Source organism: Aythya fuligula, chromosome 4, assembly GCF_009819795.1.
Source record: "Aythya fuligula isolate bAytFul2 chromosome 4, bAytFul2.pri, whole genome shotgun sequence".
Taxonomy (NCBI): domain Eukaryota; kingdom Metazoa; phylum Chordata; class Aves; order Anseriformes; family Anatidae; genus Aythya; species Aythya fuligula.
In genome coordinates, this window is record NC_045562.1 from 54058139 (window position 1) to 54076622 (window position 18484).

At 34.3% G+C, this 18484-nt stretch overlaps 1 protein-coding gene across 1 annotated transcript in view; it reads left to right on the plus strand.

Moving 5' to 3' along the window:
• The window catches only part of ARAP2 (ArfGAP with RhoGAP domain, ankyrin repeat and PH domain 2), a 116932-nt gene that overhangs the window by 5901 nt on the left and 92547 nt on the right, over positions 1-18484 (plus strand). The window contains exons 2-6 of the mRNA XM_032187508.1: positions 2428-2498; positions 3526-3605; positions 8914-8999; positions 9734-10084; positions 13514-13583. Coding sequence (XP_032043399.1) covers positions 2428-2498; positions 3526-3605; positions 8914-8999; positions 9734-10084; positions 13514-13583 — 658 coding nt within the window. The remainder of the gene's footprint in view (positions 1-2427; positions 2499-3525; positions 3606-8913; positions 9000-9733; positions 10085-13513; positions 13584-18484) is intronic.

The window sequence follows — 18484 nt, forward strand, 5'->3', positions numbered from 1 at the left end:
TGGTACTTTGTGATTTGCAGGCTACTTGCACTAACTGTCCTATAGAGAGCAAAACAAAGATGATGATAATCTCAAGAAGTATTAAGTTTTGGAAATGGTTAAGGAAAGTCATGTTTATGTAGATAAGTTTTCTGTTGGTGGTGGCTTTGATTTTTGTTTGGTTTTCGTTTGTCTTTTTTTTTTTTTTTTTTTTGGTTTTGGTCTTTTTTGCCCCCAAATAAGTCTTCTTTATTTTTCTGTCATTTAATGTAGGAATTTATTTTGTACAACAATTGACAAGGATGACAAATATTGTCCTCTTGCACTCTATTTTTTGTTATATTTAATCTCTCAAGCAGATATTCAGAGTAAGCTATTTTAAGTATTTATTGAGGTAGTTTTTACTTGACATAAGGTAAAACTTCCCATTCCTAAAATGACCAAAAAAAAATTTATTTGGGGAGTGGGTGGGGGGAACACCCTGCAGTTCATATTTTTAACAGGTTTTCTTACTTTGTATGGAGCATATACGCGTAGACACTTAATACAAACAAACAAACAAACAAAAAAAAGCAGGTCTTTATAAGTTGCTTTATCATTTCACGTTTCCTGATGAGTTTACCAGTATTACTCGTGACTCATTGCTATTACCACTGCCCACTTTTAAATCCTTCCACTCTGAAACTAAGCCTTTCACTCACTGTTTTACATAGGGAAGAAAACCATCAGTTTAAAATCTCTTTTAGTCAAAGCTGATTATCTGTCCCTCTCAAATTCATATTAATGCTATTAGTACCCTTAAAAACAACATACAAATCCTGTCTCTGTTGAAAAATATTATTTCTATTTATGTATTTATTTGTAAGCATTCCGGGTTAGTACAAATGCATGAAGTTAATTTGCTAATGTAACTTCAAAAGATTGTAGCTACATCAATTTTAGTAAGACACATGAAGGAACACAGTGCTATGTAGTTTTTGTAATTAGAAGAGTGAGCAGTTACGATGTATGGAGCTAGGCCATGATCCACTTCAACTGGGCAAACTCATCCTATGTTTTCTGAGAATCGGATCTTACAAAATACCATCAAGAAACATAATTAATACAACCGGGATAAAATTTGTAAAGGTACTTGTTATTTCAAAGTGCAGCTTCCATATTGAATTTAATTCAGCAATTTCCTTGGGGCAAATAGAGGCATAGATTGAAAATGATACAAAATTGTAGTTCATAAACATATGCTTTCTTGTCATAGGGAAACATCAGCCTGTAATGTAGAGTTATTCAATTTGGATGTCGTGGGGTGGTATTTCTGGAGTTTTGAGCATAACAAACCTTAAAGACATAAAATTCACCAATAAGTCTAGTGGGGAAATGAAAATCAGATATATTGATATTTTTATTAAAACATTTATCTTTGGCTTTGAAAGATGGAGAATCTGAAAACTCTTAGAAAAAGCTTAAAGGATCTTTTTTATAGCACTTATGAATCAATGAGTATTCTGTAATGATGCACAAGGATCTGTATCGCTGATATTTCAAGTGGAGAAAGTGATATAAAGAAGAGAAATTACTAATTACTTGTGTTAACAGGTGAAATCAGTTTGATTGAAAGCAGACTGAAAACAGACTGCTGCAGCAGTGAAGATGGGTTAGAAATGTACTACTTCAGGTGTATTTTCTCCTATTCTGTTATTCAAAAGCTGCTGCATTAGCCTGAAATCTCAGTAATAATAATGAAAACATGATTTTTCCAGCAGAAATGTACCTCTGTACATGGAATCCCTGAAATACTTAGGAGCTAGCATAACACCAATAAAAAAAGTAATTTTTCTCCTGTGTGTGGGAATACATTCTTGCATATCTACAAAATGCACAGTCATAGGCGCAGGTGGTATCAAAGAAATGTCATTTATGTCTCAGATTGAAAGTTTATTAGGGGAAAAAGAAAATAATGATTGGGAATTAAAAATTTTCAGCACTTTTTTTTTTTTTTCAGTGGTCCAAGGCATCTGCTTTGTCTGGATGCCTAGGCTCTGTGCTTAGAGCTCAGTATTGAAGATTTGGCTTTGATACTATGCTGTTTTTTTTCAATGCATTTGTTGGTATTGAATGTGAAGTAGAAGAGATGGTAGAGGATGGGGGAAGAAGCGGGATCCCCATGCTTCCCAGAGGTCTAAATGTATGTTAAGGCATTCAAAACAAAACAAAAAAATCTGAATGTGTGTGTTATGATCAGTGAAGTATTCAGCATCATGAAGAGAGAAAGAAAGAATGTTGGATATTTTAAATTCAGTCAGAAGACTTTTCTAAGACTTAAAATTGACTATTTCTACATTTGCATGTAGTTGTAATACTTTGTTTACCTGCATAAGATGTCTTTGCTCCATGCTCCATTTTTGGGAAATTTCACTTAATATTTTCATTTTGTGCTCTGTTTTGTTCAAGCTCCCTTCAGAAAAGAAAGAATGTGGATCTTACAAATGTACCTTGTGCTGGGAGGCAAGCTTCACAAAAAAGTGAGTTAAGCATGCTGGTACTTAGATCTTGAATACTGAGACAAAGAAACCTCAAACAAAAAACTGAGGTCTAACCTCGTTTTTTGTTGAGCAAGTGTTGACTTGCCATTTTAAGAAATACTGGGTATCTGGCAAGTATGAAAAAAGTGTGATGTACATAATAGCAGAGCACGTAACCACTTCTACGTTTTACTTAGTTCTTGTTTACGAGCTAATAGCATGAAAATTACAAAATATTGTCTGTAAACGTAATTTAACATATTTTTTTTAAATACAATATGTTGAATTTTCAAGATGGTATGCATTTTTTTTTAAAGCAGAATCGATTTTTTCTTGAAGACTGTAAGAAGAGTATTTCTGACTAATGCATCTTCATTTGTTAGTGAGTAATCAGAGCCCCAGGAAATAACGGGAAATAAATTGGTAACTTCTTCCAGTAAACTATTTAATTCAGTCTTGCACAGTTTCAGTCAGTGACGTTTAAAAAAAAATAAATTATTTTAAACACTAGAAGTTTGAAGCTATACATATTAATTTCAAGCAAATAATTGGTGATGAAATGAAAATTGAGCAGAAATTAGGTGTTTTTTTGTTTCCTTTGCTTTTGTTTTTTAAAGTCAGAATAAAAGACAGTGGAACTATTGATCCCAAGAGTATATGACAAAAGTTTTTTGTTTTTTGTTTTTTTTAACTTGATAGGCAGATTAGGAAAGAAGATGATACTTATATGCAAGCTATATCCAAATAAGATGCTAGTGAAAAGATGCAGTATAAAACTGCAACTATATTGATATACTATACTAGATATAGCAAAACTATAGCTAGATATAAGTAGATCAGTGTAAAAGTATAAATTTCTAAGAAAGTGTGTTTCAGTTATAAATGAGGAATTGTTTCTTGTTCTTCAATATTTATTCATTTTGAGGAGGGCAGGAAAATCAGAAACAGAAAACTTGTATCCCTTGTTGATTATATCAGTACAATAATGGAGTATGACAATATGTGACTGGTTATTTTTTACTTTAAGAAACTTTCACAGAAGAAAAGCCACCCATCATATCTCCGTATGGAGAAACCTTTTTTTGGGACAACCTTCAAGATGCTAAGGTAAGTTGAGAAGTCTGGATATAAATGGTTTATATCTTCATGTTATGTATTGTGTACTGCCATTAATTCTTTTTTATTCTCTTTTGGTTCTCAGTATCTTTCTTGTCTTCTTAGGTATATGCACAAGTTTTATAGTTGTGATTTAATCCCAGCAGGTAGCTAAGCACCGTACTTACATACTCTCTGTAGGTGGCATAGGGAACAGAACTGTAAAGGTAAAAAGTGTGAGAACTCACTTTACCACTTAAAGCAAAAGTTTCATGTGTGAGCAAAGCAAAACAAGGAATGCATTCACTAGTTGCCATCAGCAGGCAGATGTTCAGCTATTTCTGGAAAAGTAGAGCTCATAATGCTTTTCGGGGAGATAAATGCCATCATTCTGAATGTCTACCTCTTCCTCCCTCTTTCCCCCAACTGTTATTGCTGAGCATGACACCGTATGATACGGAACATCGCTTTGGTCAGTCTGGGCCAGCTGTCCTGGCTGTTTCCCTTCTCAGTTCCTGGTGCACCCCCAGTCTCCTTACTGGCAGGGTAGCATGAGAAGCAGAAAAGACCTTGGCTCTGTGTGAGCACTGCACTGCAACAACTAGAAACATTCATGTGTTATCACTACTGTTTTCATCAGAAGTCCAAAACACAAAATGGTATGAGCCTCTACAAAGAAAATTAACTCTGTCCTAGCCAAAACCATGACAGTAGTGTAAATATGTAGGGACTAGTGACTTTTCTTAATCTTGAGATATGCTTTGTACTGTTCAATAGTAATAGGAGGCTCTGCTTTTTTTTTTTTTTTTAAAAAAAAAAAAAAAAAAAAAAGTAGGAGACATAATTGACTTTTCTGCCCCGACCTAGATGCTGCCATATCAAATGGAAAACAGTCAGTTATAGGCATTTGCAGACTACCTTGATGCCTTCCTTGTACCTTCTTAAGTACAGTGGTATATTGTAATACTTTGTGTCTAAAAGAGGTTAAGTGGGGTTATAACCATTAAAACTGACTAGTAAGGGGGAAAGTGGCTTTTCTCTCTTCTGATAATTCAATATCAAGACTGGGCATCTGGCTGGTGGACAACCAAAGAAAGCAGCTTATACATTAGCTTAGTTGATCTAATAGTCACTTTCAGCCATACACATTTTAAAATTTCTATATATGAAAGTTCTCAGGATTTCTGGTATTTTTCACAGTTTCCAGACTTGCTATATACACAGTAAGTCACTTTTGTTGCAGGATTCTCTGACATGAACGCTTTTGTTGAGGTTGGTAATTGAACTGTGAATGTCTTAGATGGTATGTGGACAGACTTCTGAATCATGTGGAGGTCCAAGAGGTGAAGTAGCTTAGTGAGGCATCCACCAAACGCTGTGAATGCCAGCTCTTGATTCTCACTCAGGAATTGTTGCTTCTTTGTTTGCTTATCCTTGTTCCAGCTGATCTCAAGCCACTGACTTAGGGAAAACAGTAGGTAATTCTTAGTTTCTTATCTGGTCTTCACTCTAAAGTTTCTCCTTTTCAACTACTCCAAATTATTCACTAAAATCAAAACTATTTGACTAGTAACTTTCAAAACAGGTGCCTATAATTTATTTTTTTTTCCCCAGTATGAATTTAAGAATTGTGCATTGAAAATAAATGGCTTAAATTGCATCTTCTAGTGGAAGTGTTTTTAGAAGAATAAAAATGAACTTTTATTTTTCACGTGTACTGTCTTCTCTTTGGAATCATGGCTTTTTGTTTTTCATTGTTGACTTTTTAAGGAGGTGGGCATAAATTCATGATGTTTCTCCTTCTGTTTCTTGTTACATACCTTTTGTGTATAGATTACTTCTGAGCTCCTTTTCTTTCCTAATGCATAGTCTTGTCTGTGCCAATTATTAAAATGTCTTTACAAATTCAAAGTTGAGCTGCTTTGCAATTAGTACAATGGCATAAGCAGGTTTTTCCAGAAAAAGTTTTCTGTCCTTGTTGTTACTTATTAAAGTTTTTCTATATATTTTATTGGAGTTGCTGCTTATAATACGGCATACCCAGGAAGTTTGTTTGCAATCTTATAAAGCCACCCAATAGAAAAAATACCATTCTGTTAAGCTAGATTAACTGCTTGAAACAGAGTTATTATTTCTGCTGGCTGTAGAATCTCAATTAAAGCAGGATATTAGAACATGCTTTCTCTGATCTGAAGATTTAGATTTTAATCATCATGTTCATGTAAGTAAACAAGTATTTTTTTTATTTGATAAATCACATGCTAGTTGGAAACTTCATAGTTTGCTTCCATTAGAACATAATTGCAGACAAAGGTCATAAAGCAGAACTGTAAAACAAAGGTCCCAAGATATTTAATTTTCAATTTTTTTTTTCCCTAGTATCAGGTATCCTAGGAACAAATAAGGAAGTTTTGATAACACTGTAAAGTGTTTGAGACTTTAGTAACTGTTGCTCCCTTTTAAAAATAACCTCATATGAGAATATAGTTAATCTGTATTCAAGAAAACAGCAAATTGTAATGCTGACTAAATGAAGCTTGTTCTAGGTGGTTAGAAGTTGGCCATTAACCTTCTTCCTGTTTCATTGGTGTAACAAAGTAAAAGCTTCTACAGGTTTTTATAAAGGGAGTGTCTAGAAACAGGTAATGAGTCACTACAGACTAGAGGTAAGTCAGCATGAGAGAATGGGGAATGAAGGGCATGAAGAAAGTATGCCTTAGACTTAAGTGAGGAAGAAAGACGGCTAGAAGCAGAAAGCCCTAAAGGGACAACCTGAAGAAGGAACATTTTTCTTTTCTATTGATTCAAAAAATAGCACAAATAAAAACCCTAACATTTCACAGCTGATATATTGCTGTGTCCAGCTGAAGAGTAAAGTATATTGGAATTCAGTTTTTCTGTGAAGAAATTCTGAGTTCAAGCCTCTAGAGTGAAATATTAGTTTTATTTCTTGCTGTAGATTCTCAGACTAGATTACTGAACTCAATATGCATGTTTTAATCTGTCAGCTCCTACGTGTTGTGGTATTGTGGAATGCTGGCCAGATTACAAATTGTGCAACTCTAAAATAAGAACTCTTAATATTTTAACCGGAGGGATTCTTATCTTTAAAGCCCTGTTATAAAACTGTATGGCCTTTAATAGAAGACTAAGGCAGTATCTTTCAAGTGAAGAGGCTTGTCCTGAATGGCATCGACTATTTAATGTGGCAGTAGTCCCAGTACAATTCTTAGTATTCAGGTTTCCTCACTTCACATTGTGACTGGCAAGACTGACTGTTAGAAAAAAATTAACAAAAATGCATCTGAATGTTTCCTGATCAGAAGTAGAGAGTTTTTTTTTTTAAGGGCTGCAAGTAGGCAGTTCCATCTGGCTATGATCTAGAAGCTGGACTTCTTCCTTCAGGGCGGGTGCTTCCTCTGCATAAGAACAGTATACATTTAAATACTACATATATACACCCATCTTTCAAGAAATACTTCCTTCTATGAAGCTGACTGCAGGAGAAAATGGTGCTGCTACTTACCTTTGTACAATACCTGACAGTTGCAGGAGGTGTGAAATAGGAGTTCTGTATTGTCTCGAGTCTGAGGTTCTTGACAAGTAATCCTGTAACCAACACATGTCTTCCCTTCTTTAATTTGGGTGAAGTTTGTGTCTTTGTGAGGGAACAGAGCTCTGTCTGCATAACCTGTCTTCATTTATAGATTTCTGTATTTTAAAGTTTGCCAGCAATAGAAATGCATCTCTTGATTGCTATTTGGAAGTTCTCAGGGTCCCCTGAACTTGGCTAAGTGCTGAAGATTGCAGAGCAGGCAAAGGCAGGTTGTAAAGTGGTATCATAATGGTTCATGAGAGTGAGCAGGAGGTGCAGCTGTGTACCCATACACAGTGGGTATGGTTCATCTGTCTGAGCAGCCTCGGGTTGCATCCTGATGAGCAACTGCAGATAATAGAGTAAAAATGTTTAGTATCTAACCTAAAGATGCTTCCTGGGTGATGACATCAGTGTCTTGGCTGCTGCATAAAAATGTGATACTGCCACCTTCTCACCTTTTGTGAGGAGCGTTTCAGGCATTTTGCAAGTAGCAGACAGGTTGCTTGTTAGTTTTCTGTTTTTGTTTGTTTGCAAACCTAGGAGTGTTTTTCATTATCATCATCTAATCCTTGGTGCTACAACATAGCTAATAGTGTGTGGTGTGTGTAGGTGTTGTTTTGTTTTGTTATGTTTTTTTTTTGGGGGGGGGGGCCGGTTTCTTTTTTTTTTAATAAGCTCTCTGATTGGCAGAGGAGGACAAAATGTTCCTTAAGGATTATCCTATCAGCAGCCTATATCTTCCCCATTTTTTTTTTTTTTTTTTTTGCAGAGTACAAATATGCAGCTTTCAGCTATGCCCTTTTTTAAGCTTGTCTTTTCATGTTTCCTAGGCACAGCCCTCAAATATAAATGAGATTTTTCTTCTGGGGGAAGAAAAATCAGCAACAGTTGTGAAAGCTTATCTGCTTTTTTTTTTTTTTTTTTTTTTTTTTTGCCTCTTTTCGGCTTTGTGACATACACTTCCAAGTTTAAATGAGTAAATTAAATTGTTTCCGTCATAAAGCATGTAGCTGTTCGTTTTTGTTTGTTTTTGTAAAGGAAGAAAGATGAAACTTGAGAAGCTTATTAATGCAGTATGATTGTCAGATCAAGTTTAGAAAGTATGGAGTGTAATGTTCTTGAGCAGTGTTAACCTTGACATTTTGTACACTCCAAACAGTTTGTGATAAAGGTTTCTAAACATTCATAAATGTGCCTTTTAGGAAGAAGAGCTTGGCAAGAAAATACTAGATATGTTTAGCAATCTTACTGCAGGAATTTTGAATTTACCTGTTTTATATTTGTACCATGAAGGCTGTACATTTAATTCAGAGAAATACTGACATGAAAGATAGGCTAACAGTAGCAAATCATAAATGGTATACTTAAGATGCATGTAAATTGTGGCTCTTGAGCTTAGAAAATTTCAGTGTAAAAATAATACTCAATTGTGCTTCAAGAAATAAAAGTCAGAGTAGTAATTTTTTTATGCACTGTTTTTTAATTTATTTGTCTTAGGTATTTTGGACTATGCACAAATATTTTTGAATATTAAAATGGAAATATTGAAAATAACATCTTTAAAATACTTCTTGAGACAATCTTTCAGATGCATATTACTAGAAAATTTGGAAAAGTGTATCTTTGCTAGTTGGTCTGTTTGTGTGTGATTTCTGTCTACAGTAATTTAAACAACTTACTATTTCATTTACATATGTTTTTTATGGTATGTTTATTTTCTAGGAACTTCATGGAAATGAACTCCTGGTTTGTGAAAAGAAATCAGATCTAGAAATGAACGAAGAACATTATTCTCACAAGAACTCATGGTATTAAATAAGTTATAGATAAATCTAAAATTTAAAGAGGAAATAATTATTTAGTGATATAATAAGTAGAGCTCTACCTATGAAAGGTAGTCACCAGCTGTGACTTTGTTTATTTATCTGTCCATCTATTTACACATCATTTCATAGGAGGTTACTTTCCTAAAACTATCTAATCTGAGCTTCAGAATGTTTTGTGGATTTGGGAGATGTCTTGCCCCTCTCTTCACACAGGAAGACACATTTTATTTTTGAATGTCTCTTGTCTCTTATGTCTCTTAGACAACCATTTCTGAGTGCTTTCATACTGTCTACTCATAAAAAATAAAATCAACTCAAAATCAAGCAAAACACATAAAAACATTTAATTCTTTCCATATTACAATTACTTTATTCTTTACAAGGGGGAGAGACTGAAGAGCAAGATGATACTGCAAATCCTCCAGAACTTTAAAATGAATAAAGCTAGTTTTCTGAAGAAGCAGAATTCAATTTGAAGTTTCGTAATGTTCAGGTTTTTAAAGCGACCACCAGGTGTTACCTCATTACCAGCCCTATTTAGAATGTAGGATTCAGTTAAGGTCATAGGTTGAAGATATATATTGTGTTTAGCTCAGCCTGTGGTTATCTGAAAAATGAAACATATTATAGCACATTTGCAATATGTCTTAAGAATGTTTGTTCTGATTGATACTTTGTTGTGTACACTCAGATTAAAGTGTACTTTTTCTTTCTAGTTCCCATAATCAGGATGAGAAGACAAAGGAATGTGCAAAAAACAAACCCGTGTCTCAGGAAAACAAATCATTAGCACCAGAAGATTTTGAAAGTGAATCTGTATACTCTGTTGTGGATCAATGTTCTTTACCTTTAAAGAAAAAGAAAAATAAAGCCAAAAGCCACTCATCTTGTAGTAGGAACCGAAGTGAAGATTCAAATCACTTGATCAGTGAACAAATGGATTTTCGGCAATTTGACGGAGCTCAAACTTCGATTGCAAATGAATCAATAACACCGTATGCTTGTTTTTATGGGCCATCAGTAAAGAAGCTTAAAGCAGGATGGCTGGATAAATTATCCCCACAAGGGTATGGTATTTGTGGTGATTACTGTGTAATTGTAAAGATGTATGTTTGCATGAGAGACTCTGGTCACTGTGGTGGGAAGAAGGGAACTGCTTTTATTGCAAGAGCACAGGGCTTTTCTTCTGTGTTCTCAATTTTAATGATATGTTGTTACCTATCCTAAAGTTTATTTAGGAAGTATGCTCAGGAAAGATATTCTCACTAAAAATGTTGATTGCCACTCATGAACTGTAGTGGAAAAATCGAGTATTAATTTCTAGCAACATTTCCAATCTGTGAATCTTTGCTGCTCTTCTGTGGACCACAAAGTGAGCAAAACCAAGGTCTGATTCTGAAATTTTGCTTTACTGGTTTAGCTGTGAACATATAAAATAGTGGTTTTCTTGACTGGAAATCACTATTGGTTTCAGAGTTGTGTAGTCTCATAGGAATATAAATCAAGCTCTGAGTGTAGACATGTATCTACGGTGAATAGTCTCCTGCTTTAGTTTATCAACGTGCCTAAATTTTGATGGAGGAATCTGAGCACAAGTCTTACTTTGAAATTTTAAATAAAAAAGAGAGTAGAATGAAAACAGATTCTTTATCATGTTTGTAGCTTTAAAAAGCTCTTGTTTAATTGCTATTATTATTTAAAGTTTCTTCTACTTTAAGTTAACGTATTTTAAATTCCCACTTTTCTTAGACTATGTTACAGTTAAGAGCTCTCTATTATCAGATCTTCCCTTTGTAGATATAGTATACTCTGACATACTTCTAACCTCCTTAACTAATTGAATAGACAATTCTTCAGTAATTTCTGCTTTTGTAATTGTTCTAATGATTTTCTTCATTGCCTCTCTGCATTTTAGAGGTTGGCACAATTTAACTTTTCCAGTCCATTTCTGATTTCACTAGCATCTAGAAATTAAAGCTTTTGTCCTTCAGTTCTTTAATGTTTTTACTGTTGTTCTCCTTGAGACTTAGTAGTTCTATATTCTTTGTTCTTAGGACTTCGTGTTTAGCTGCTTTGAAAGGTGATATTAAAATGTTTGGCCTTTCCTTTCATTAGTTGCAGCTATAATAATCGTAATTACGCTATTATAGGAATTATATTTTTTTCAATTTACTGACAAAAGTTATTGAATTAAATTGCTTGAGAATACATTCTAGTTTGAGCCCACTGGAAGGAGCTCTGTGACATAGCAATTTCTGTGTTTTTTTTTTTTATTTGTTTTTTGAGAGTTCTGACTCACAAAGATTTATTTATTTATTCATTTATTTGCTTTATTGTGATGTATTGTTAAGGCTGAATAGCAAGGAGGAATAGATCTGGTTTGAAATTCTGCAATTGCAAAAATCTGCACAAACCTAGTTGTATGTTTTGGTTTTGTGCTTTTTATTGAGTTTCAAAAGTTTCAGCTTTCATGGATTATTACTAAGAGTAATAATAGCAACTATTACTTTTAGTAAATAATCAAAGATTAATTGTATATAGACTCAAAATAGTCTTTTCTCCAGTATAATATGTTTATGCTACCTTTTTTGGAACTAAAAGAAGTGTATTCTCTTCTCAGAAGAGTTGCAGTTAGCTTTAATTTTTAATTTGACTTTTTTTAATACCTCAGTTTTGGCAGTTAGCTAATGGAGTAATAAATACAGTTCTAGATTCCAGATGACTAATACTGTGCTGTTTGAAACTGAATGTGAAGGGTTTAGGTGAAGTACTGAGTGAGAATGTATTACTTTAATATTTGGTGGAACTAATTCATTATCTTTTTTAATTTAGTGATTGTGTAGAAAAGTTGCAGCATGAGTAGCCTCAAACCAGTGATATTCCTTGGCTAAATTTCAAGGTCTTGTTTTTAAACAGTTTAATGAATGCTATTTTTTTCTTTCTTACAATACCATTTCTCAGATTCCCGAAGACTTAAAGAAACAGACCAAAGAAAAACAAACAAACAAAACCAAAAACAAAAAAAAAAAAAAAAAAAAAAAAATTTGTTTTGCCATTAAAGCCTTGCCTTGTTGAACTTAGTGATATGGTTTAGTGCAGGACTTGTTAGTGTTAGTCCAGAGGTTGGACTAGGTAATCTTGGAGGTCTCTTCCAACCTAAATGATTCTGTGATTTCAGTCCCTGCCAGCTGAATGTGCGTTTTTTGTTTTGTTTTGTTTTTTGTTTTTTATAAAGCTGTTATTTACACCTGGCATTTTGTGTCTCCTCAGGGGAACGAAGATGCACTGTTTCCTTAATTTGCTGTAAACTGCATTTAAAGTACAGCTTTCCTTTTTAGTGAACTCACTATAAGTTGTAAAGCCATTGAGTTTGTTTACATTGTACATGGCACTTAGGTTCACTTTTCTTTTCTGTAACATCTCAAAGTTTATTGATATTTTAATGGAAAACAAATTCTACATTGGCTTTTCCAGGTCAGAAAAGATGAAGATTTATTGTAGTCATATAATACAAGTTAATTAAGCCAGAGTTGCTATTTGATTGAAGTTTTGATAAACTATCGCAGTCTCCTAATCCTAAAACAGAGCTCTCTTTTAATAGTAAAGGAAATAACATTGGGAAAAGAGATGTTAGAGAGGTGTCTTGTTCTTGCTTAATTAACTTGTTTAATACATCTTAGAATTTAAATTTTTATAGATGATAACTAACAGCCTGCCAACATTTTTAATGAGCATGATGGACTGCTTCAGGTTCATATTTTATATATATATTTATTTTTATTTTTTTAAGGAGGTTCTTAAAGAGCATAAATTAACAGGAAACTGAGGTAATCAAATGAGCTTCTCATTAATGATCTGATGACAGAGGTTGATAATGAATTTTAACATTGTAGTTGTTGAATGATTTGGTGTGACTGATTCTTATTCATTGGTCAGGGAAGAGAGTGCTCAGCTGGGGTTGACTCGATATGGTTTACATACTGTAATATGTAAACAGGGATGAACTTCTCATGGACCTATCAGTGAGATGGTCACTTCAGATTTTCAGCTTTCCTTTTTGCAAATGATCTTAAAGAGCTCTGAATACTTAAAGGTATGCTCTGTTTTCAGAGTATTCCTTTGCTTTCTGTAAAAATAGCCTGTTCTCATCCTTTATACCTGTTAGATTCAAGCAAAAGTACATTATTGAAAGCTCTTTTTTCCTTTGTCACTTTGGATACGATAAAGAGGATGGGGAGGGGAAAGAGAGGGGATATTTGATTAAAAAAAAAATACAAACATGAAGTCACCAAATTATAAAAACTCCAGTGATATTGTTTATTATATTTGAAATCAATATTCTCCTTTTAAAAAGGTGTAAATTTTAATTTCTAGAATGTTTAGGCCCAAATACAGGAGGCTAAATGTGATTTTTACTTCTCATTAGTTTGTGCTTGAGATATTCTTAAAAGCCAGTGTTGTTTGTAATTTTAAATGTATTACTTCTTGGTTCACAGCAAACGTATGTTTCAGAAGCGCTGGGTTAAATTTGATGGAGACAGCATTTCTTACTACAATAACGAAAAGGTAAGTGACATGTTTGGGTCAAAAATGCATGTGTGTAATATACATGATAAAGAAATAATTATGAATGAGTCTTAAATATATTTTCAACTGCAAAATCAGGATAAGATATTATTAGTTATTTTAATGTGTCCTTGAGATCTTCATGTGTTCTTCATCCTCTTGTCTAGAAGGCCTAGTGTTCCTGCTATTTCCAGGTAGATATCATCAGAACTTTCTAGTTTAGTGAAGGAGAGACACTGCTGCATTCTGCAAAAGGGAACAGGATCATGAAAAACACATTTAAGAGATCAAATGCTACTTTGGTAGCTGCAAACTGTCTTGTCATGGAAATCCAGCATGTTAGTTAATTTTTTTGTTGTTTGTGTGTTTTGTTTTTTTTTTGTTTGTTTGTTTGTTTTTGAGAGAAAATTTGGCCTGGAAGACCTTCTAAAAACAAATGCTCCATGCCACTTTCCTAGTCACTAATTTTAACTGTCTCTCCTTTGCGTATTCTAGGAATAATCACATAACATGGGACTAGTTTACGTCTGAATGGGTCTCTTTAAAATAAGCATAATTCTGTGATGTGAGTGGCTGGCTTTGTTTGTTTCTGTACCTAAGGGACTGATCCTTACTGAAAGATTTGCAGGCTCATGAGTTGTTTTGTTTCAAGTAGTTTGCTTCTGATACATGATGTAAAAATGGATTTGAAAGTAATCATTTTTTAAAAAAATATATGAAACTTGGAAAAGACTTACCTGAGTGCATGATGTTGTTTTTCACACTAGAAGCCATTGCTTTTTTGAGACCTATCTTTAAACCTTGCCTTCTTTTTTCTAAAAATTTCCTTTTTTCTTCTTTTTCCTATTATCTATTTAATACACTTCAGATGACTAAAATTATTTTTCTGTTGCTATGTGATTAATTCACTTCTTTTGGAAAAACTGCAGAACTTCATAAAATCAAAAATGATAGATGAATGCATAATATGCATATTTTGAAATGAGGTTATGTGCATGTGTATTGCTTGAAACACTGGAAAGAATTTCCTGTTGAAGAAGATGCATATTAAATTAAGACCAAAATACAACTTAGGGTAAAAGTTCCCAAGCATTATGCTAGGCAGTGATAATCACTAAGTATTCCGCAGATGCTTTATATAATGTGCATGCTTTTTGACATATTTCAGCAGATTATGAAAGGGGAGAACTAAAGTAGAAAATGGCTGTGTACGTCCTGAGGGTCCAGAGAAATTGTGAACAAGCTCAAAAAATTATTTATATCATGCTTCATTATGCCTACTGATGAGGAACATGAGACAACCTGTTTTTGCTTGCTTATTGTTCTTCATTTACAGTAGAATACATGATTATGTAGATGAAGAGAACAATAGAATAACATTTGGGTTGGAAGGACCAAAAATGTTACTCCCTTTGTGATATTCATACCATACCACTTTGCGATATGCATACCATATTCTGCTTTAGACAAGCAGAAATACAGAGTTAGCTGTTAAGAAAGACTTTTTAAATAAATAAAAATCCTATGACATTGGGACTTGCTTAACATTGTCTGTAGCATATTTAGGCAAAGAATGATAATTTCAAAGAATTTTAAGTCATGCTTAAGCACTGGGGGTTTATTTACTTATTTTGCAAGGTCACTAGAGACTGCTTTGGGGTCACTAAGTCTAGAGTAGGACTTACAGGTTTCTGTCATAGGAGATTCCAGAAATCATCCCATATGTTGAAGGGAATATTTAATGTGGCACAGTTGCTTAAAAAGCTTCCAACTCTGCATCCTCTATTTAAAAGATATTTGTGACAGTTTGGGCCATCAAGAGCTTGCAGGAGTCTTGGTTTGAAGGCTCCTTGTCTCCCTTTTCCTGAACAGAGTATAAAACCATGCTCCTGGAGTTGAAAGTGTCGCTGGTTGGTCTGTGTTCAATTTCAAATTTGTGTGTCTGATTTGTTAACTCCTTTCTATACTGTAAGACCTTTTTATATCCAAGAACTGTGAAGATGAAGGCACATTCTGATGATAGCTGAGGATTTGATGAAACATTTGGAGTACTTTGCAGATAGGAGGAAAACAGTTGTCTGTCCATAGTTCTGAGTGCATGATGGGATTGGTTTTGGGTAAGTAATGGAGTCACTGGAGAGCATGAGCTTTTTGGCAGAGTGGTCTTTGTTGGATCCCTCCTCCCCCACTGAGAGCGTTCATATTGCCTGCTAGATGGTTACCAGCATGTTCTGCAAATATTTGCAGACCTGGCAATACCTCCATGCAGCTCAGGAGCTGGTTCTGATAAAGGTAGGAAAGGTAGTTCACTGTGGGCAACAGGGCCCTCCTCCTAACTCTGTGTCTAGTTACGTTTAAATGAGGAAGTTATCATTTGACCTCAGTCTTAATGGCAAGATCCATCTGTTCTAATCTGTGTTTGTCCAAGGATATTCCAATACACAGACAATATGTTATAAAGGAATTGTTACACTTTTGCTTTCACAAATATCAATTAAAAAAATAGTTCTTAAAAGGAAACCAATCCATACTCAGTTATTTTTCTGATTATTACAAGCAGAAAAGGGTAGAGTGAATAGAATAACAGTTTGTTTTACCCAGAAACACTACCAGTACTAAACAGCTTTATTTGCTATTCAAATTAGAAACTTGAGAGGAGTGAAATTCTCAACAAGGGGAAGTGTGCAAGTGTTCTAATCAAGAGTGAAATGAGTGGAGGATGGGGGGGGGGGAAGACAGAGAGGGCAGTGTTCCTGAAAACATCTGCTTATTCTATATAAACGTGCCTTGGAATGATTTAAACTTGATTTTTTTTTTCAATTTTTTTTTTTTCTAATCTGGATCTAACTATGTGTTACCTTCTACTAAATGCAGACTACTTCCCTTTATATCTATATATGAGAAAAATGTGTAGTGTGTTGTTTTTGTTTTTCACATGTTATATGACCCAGGAACTGTTTTTCTTTGAATTGATGCTGCTGCTCATTTCTCCTGTATTCATGGTTCTGAGCAAGTTGATGTGGTCACAGCAATATCCTGTGTAGTTTTGTCATAACAGAGTGTGGTCAACTGAAGTGAGAGCAAGCTGGAGAGTGGAAGGTGTAATTTCAGAATTCTTTTCAAATATACAGTATGTGCAGGACTTCTTTCAAAGTTTTTCCTGGTTTTGGCAGGAGAACTCTGATGCTCTAACATGTACTTTATGGTAAAGCAAAACTGCTGGTGATATTCAAAACTTGTGTTTAAAAACATCTTAGGATCCTATTTGTGATTTAGTAAAGTCTTGCCTTTTCATATGGAGAAATTTATTTTGTTGCATTATGCTGCATGTAAGCATAACAAAGAATGAAATTTGCTGCCAAACAGGGCAATCACTGTTGTTTGTGAACTAGGTCATGTTTTATCTGTTGTGGAAGGAAAGCCAAAACAGTGCAGGACTGTTTTCCAGGATCTTTCAGTCTGGTTCAGAAACACACCTGGTAAGGTAGGGCTCCATTGGGCTGTATTTGAAAATAAACATTTTCATCAAAGCAGATGTTCTCAACAAAACTTTCTCTTTTTCCTGACTAGAAAATTGTTTAATCAGAGACTTTTTAGCAGCCCTATAAGTAGATTAGACCACCTGGTAACAGAAGAAATATCTGCAAGGTTCTTGGGTGTGTTTTTGTTATTGTTTCTCTGTTTTCTTAAATCGCCTAATTTCTTGTCTGCACTGTTTCAAAGAGTAGGCATTTCTCGCATGTGGAACAGACGCTGCTGTAGAAATAAGATTGAGAAATTACAGTGGTTTAAACGGTATTTGAAAATACATATGCCTTGGGGAGAACAAAGCTTTAAAAAGGATGATTAAATAACAAAACCAAAACTGTACTCAGCTTAAAAGGAGACTGAAAATTTTCAAAGCAGGTAGAATAAAGCAGCTGTGACTTAAAGCAGTCTGAATTATTCTCTTACAGTACCAAATACAACCAGTAGATGCCTGCAAACACCGTAATATAATTATATCTGAACACTTTTAGAAGTAGAATCTGTAATGTTTGTTTTTCCATTGAGAGTTAATGCAATATCCAACCTTCTTTAACAAATAGCTGCGTTCAAGTCTGTCTTCAAACAAGTATAGCCATAATGAAAATACATGCGCAACACAGATAATTCTGAGTGATGGAGTAGCTCTTGGGTAACATGTTCACTGTTTTCATATCTTTTACTAAACTGCAGTTGTTCAAACAGTATTCATTGATGAATATTAGTGTGTAGAAGCAAAACAACAGAAGTGTGAATTTGATGAAAATCTGTGTTATACTAAACTCAGTAAACAGAAAATGTATATTGTGTGTCTCCTCCATACTTAGCATTCACAGTGTTTCCTCTATTATAATAATTTATGCTTCAAGAGGAAAGTTATTACAATACAAATTTTTTATGGGGAGCTGCCTCTTGGAATTTTACTGCATGTGGATTGTAAATCTTAGCAATATATCTGAATTATTGTGGTCAAAAAAATCACAATTGATCAAAGCATATTGGGGACAGGAGGAACAGTGTCAACTCTGTAATCCAGGAATTGTGCAGATGTATTTCCAAAGCATTGCATGTCTGCTTGCGCTTTCTTGCCCTTACCCATTGCCCTGTAACATTTAGGCTGATTAGGTTAAAAGACGACCAGAGGACTTGGAGAAAGTTCTGGTAGCAATTCACTTTTCCTATGTTGCTGTTTTAAGTTTAGTTGTCCTGATTCCAAGTTGCAAATTAGGAAACTTTGGAAAAATTTGCTCTGATGTCAAATTATATTTTTAAGGTATCGCTTTCCTCCTCTCTCATTTAGGAAAAAAGTATCCACCTGATCCAAGCTAGAGGTTCCTCACGAGTAATGTTAGTAATGACAAGGCAATGGACTTTTG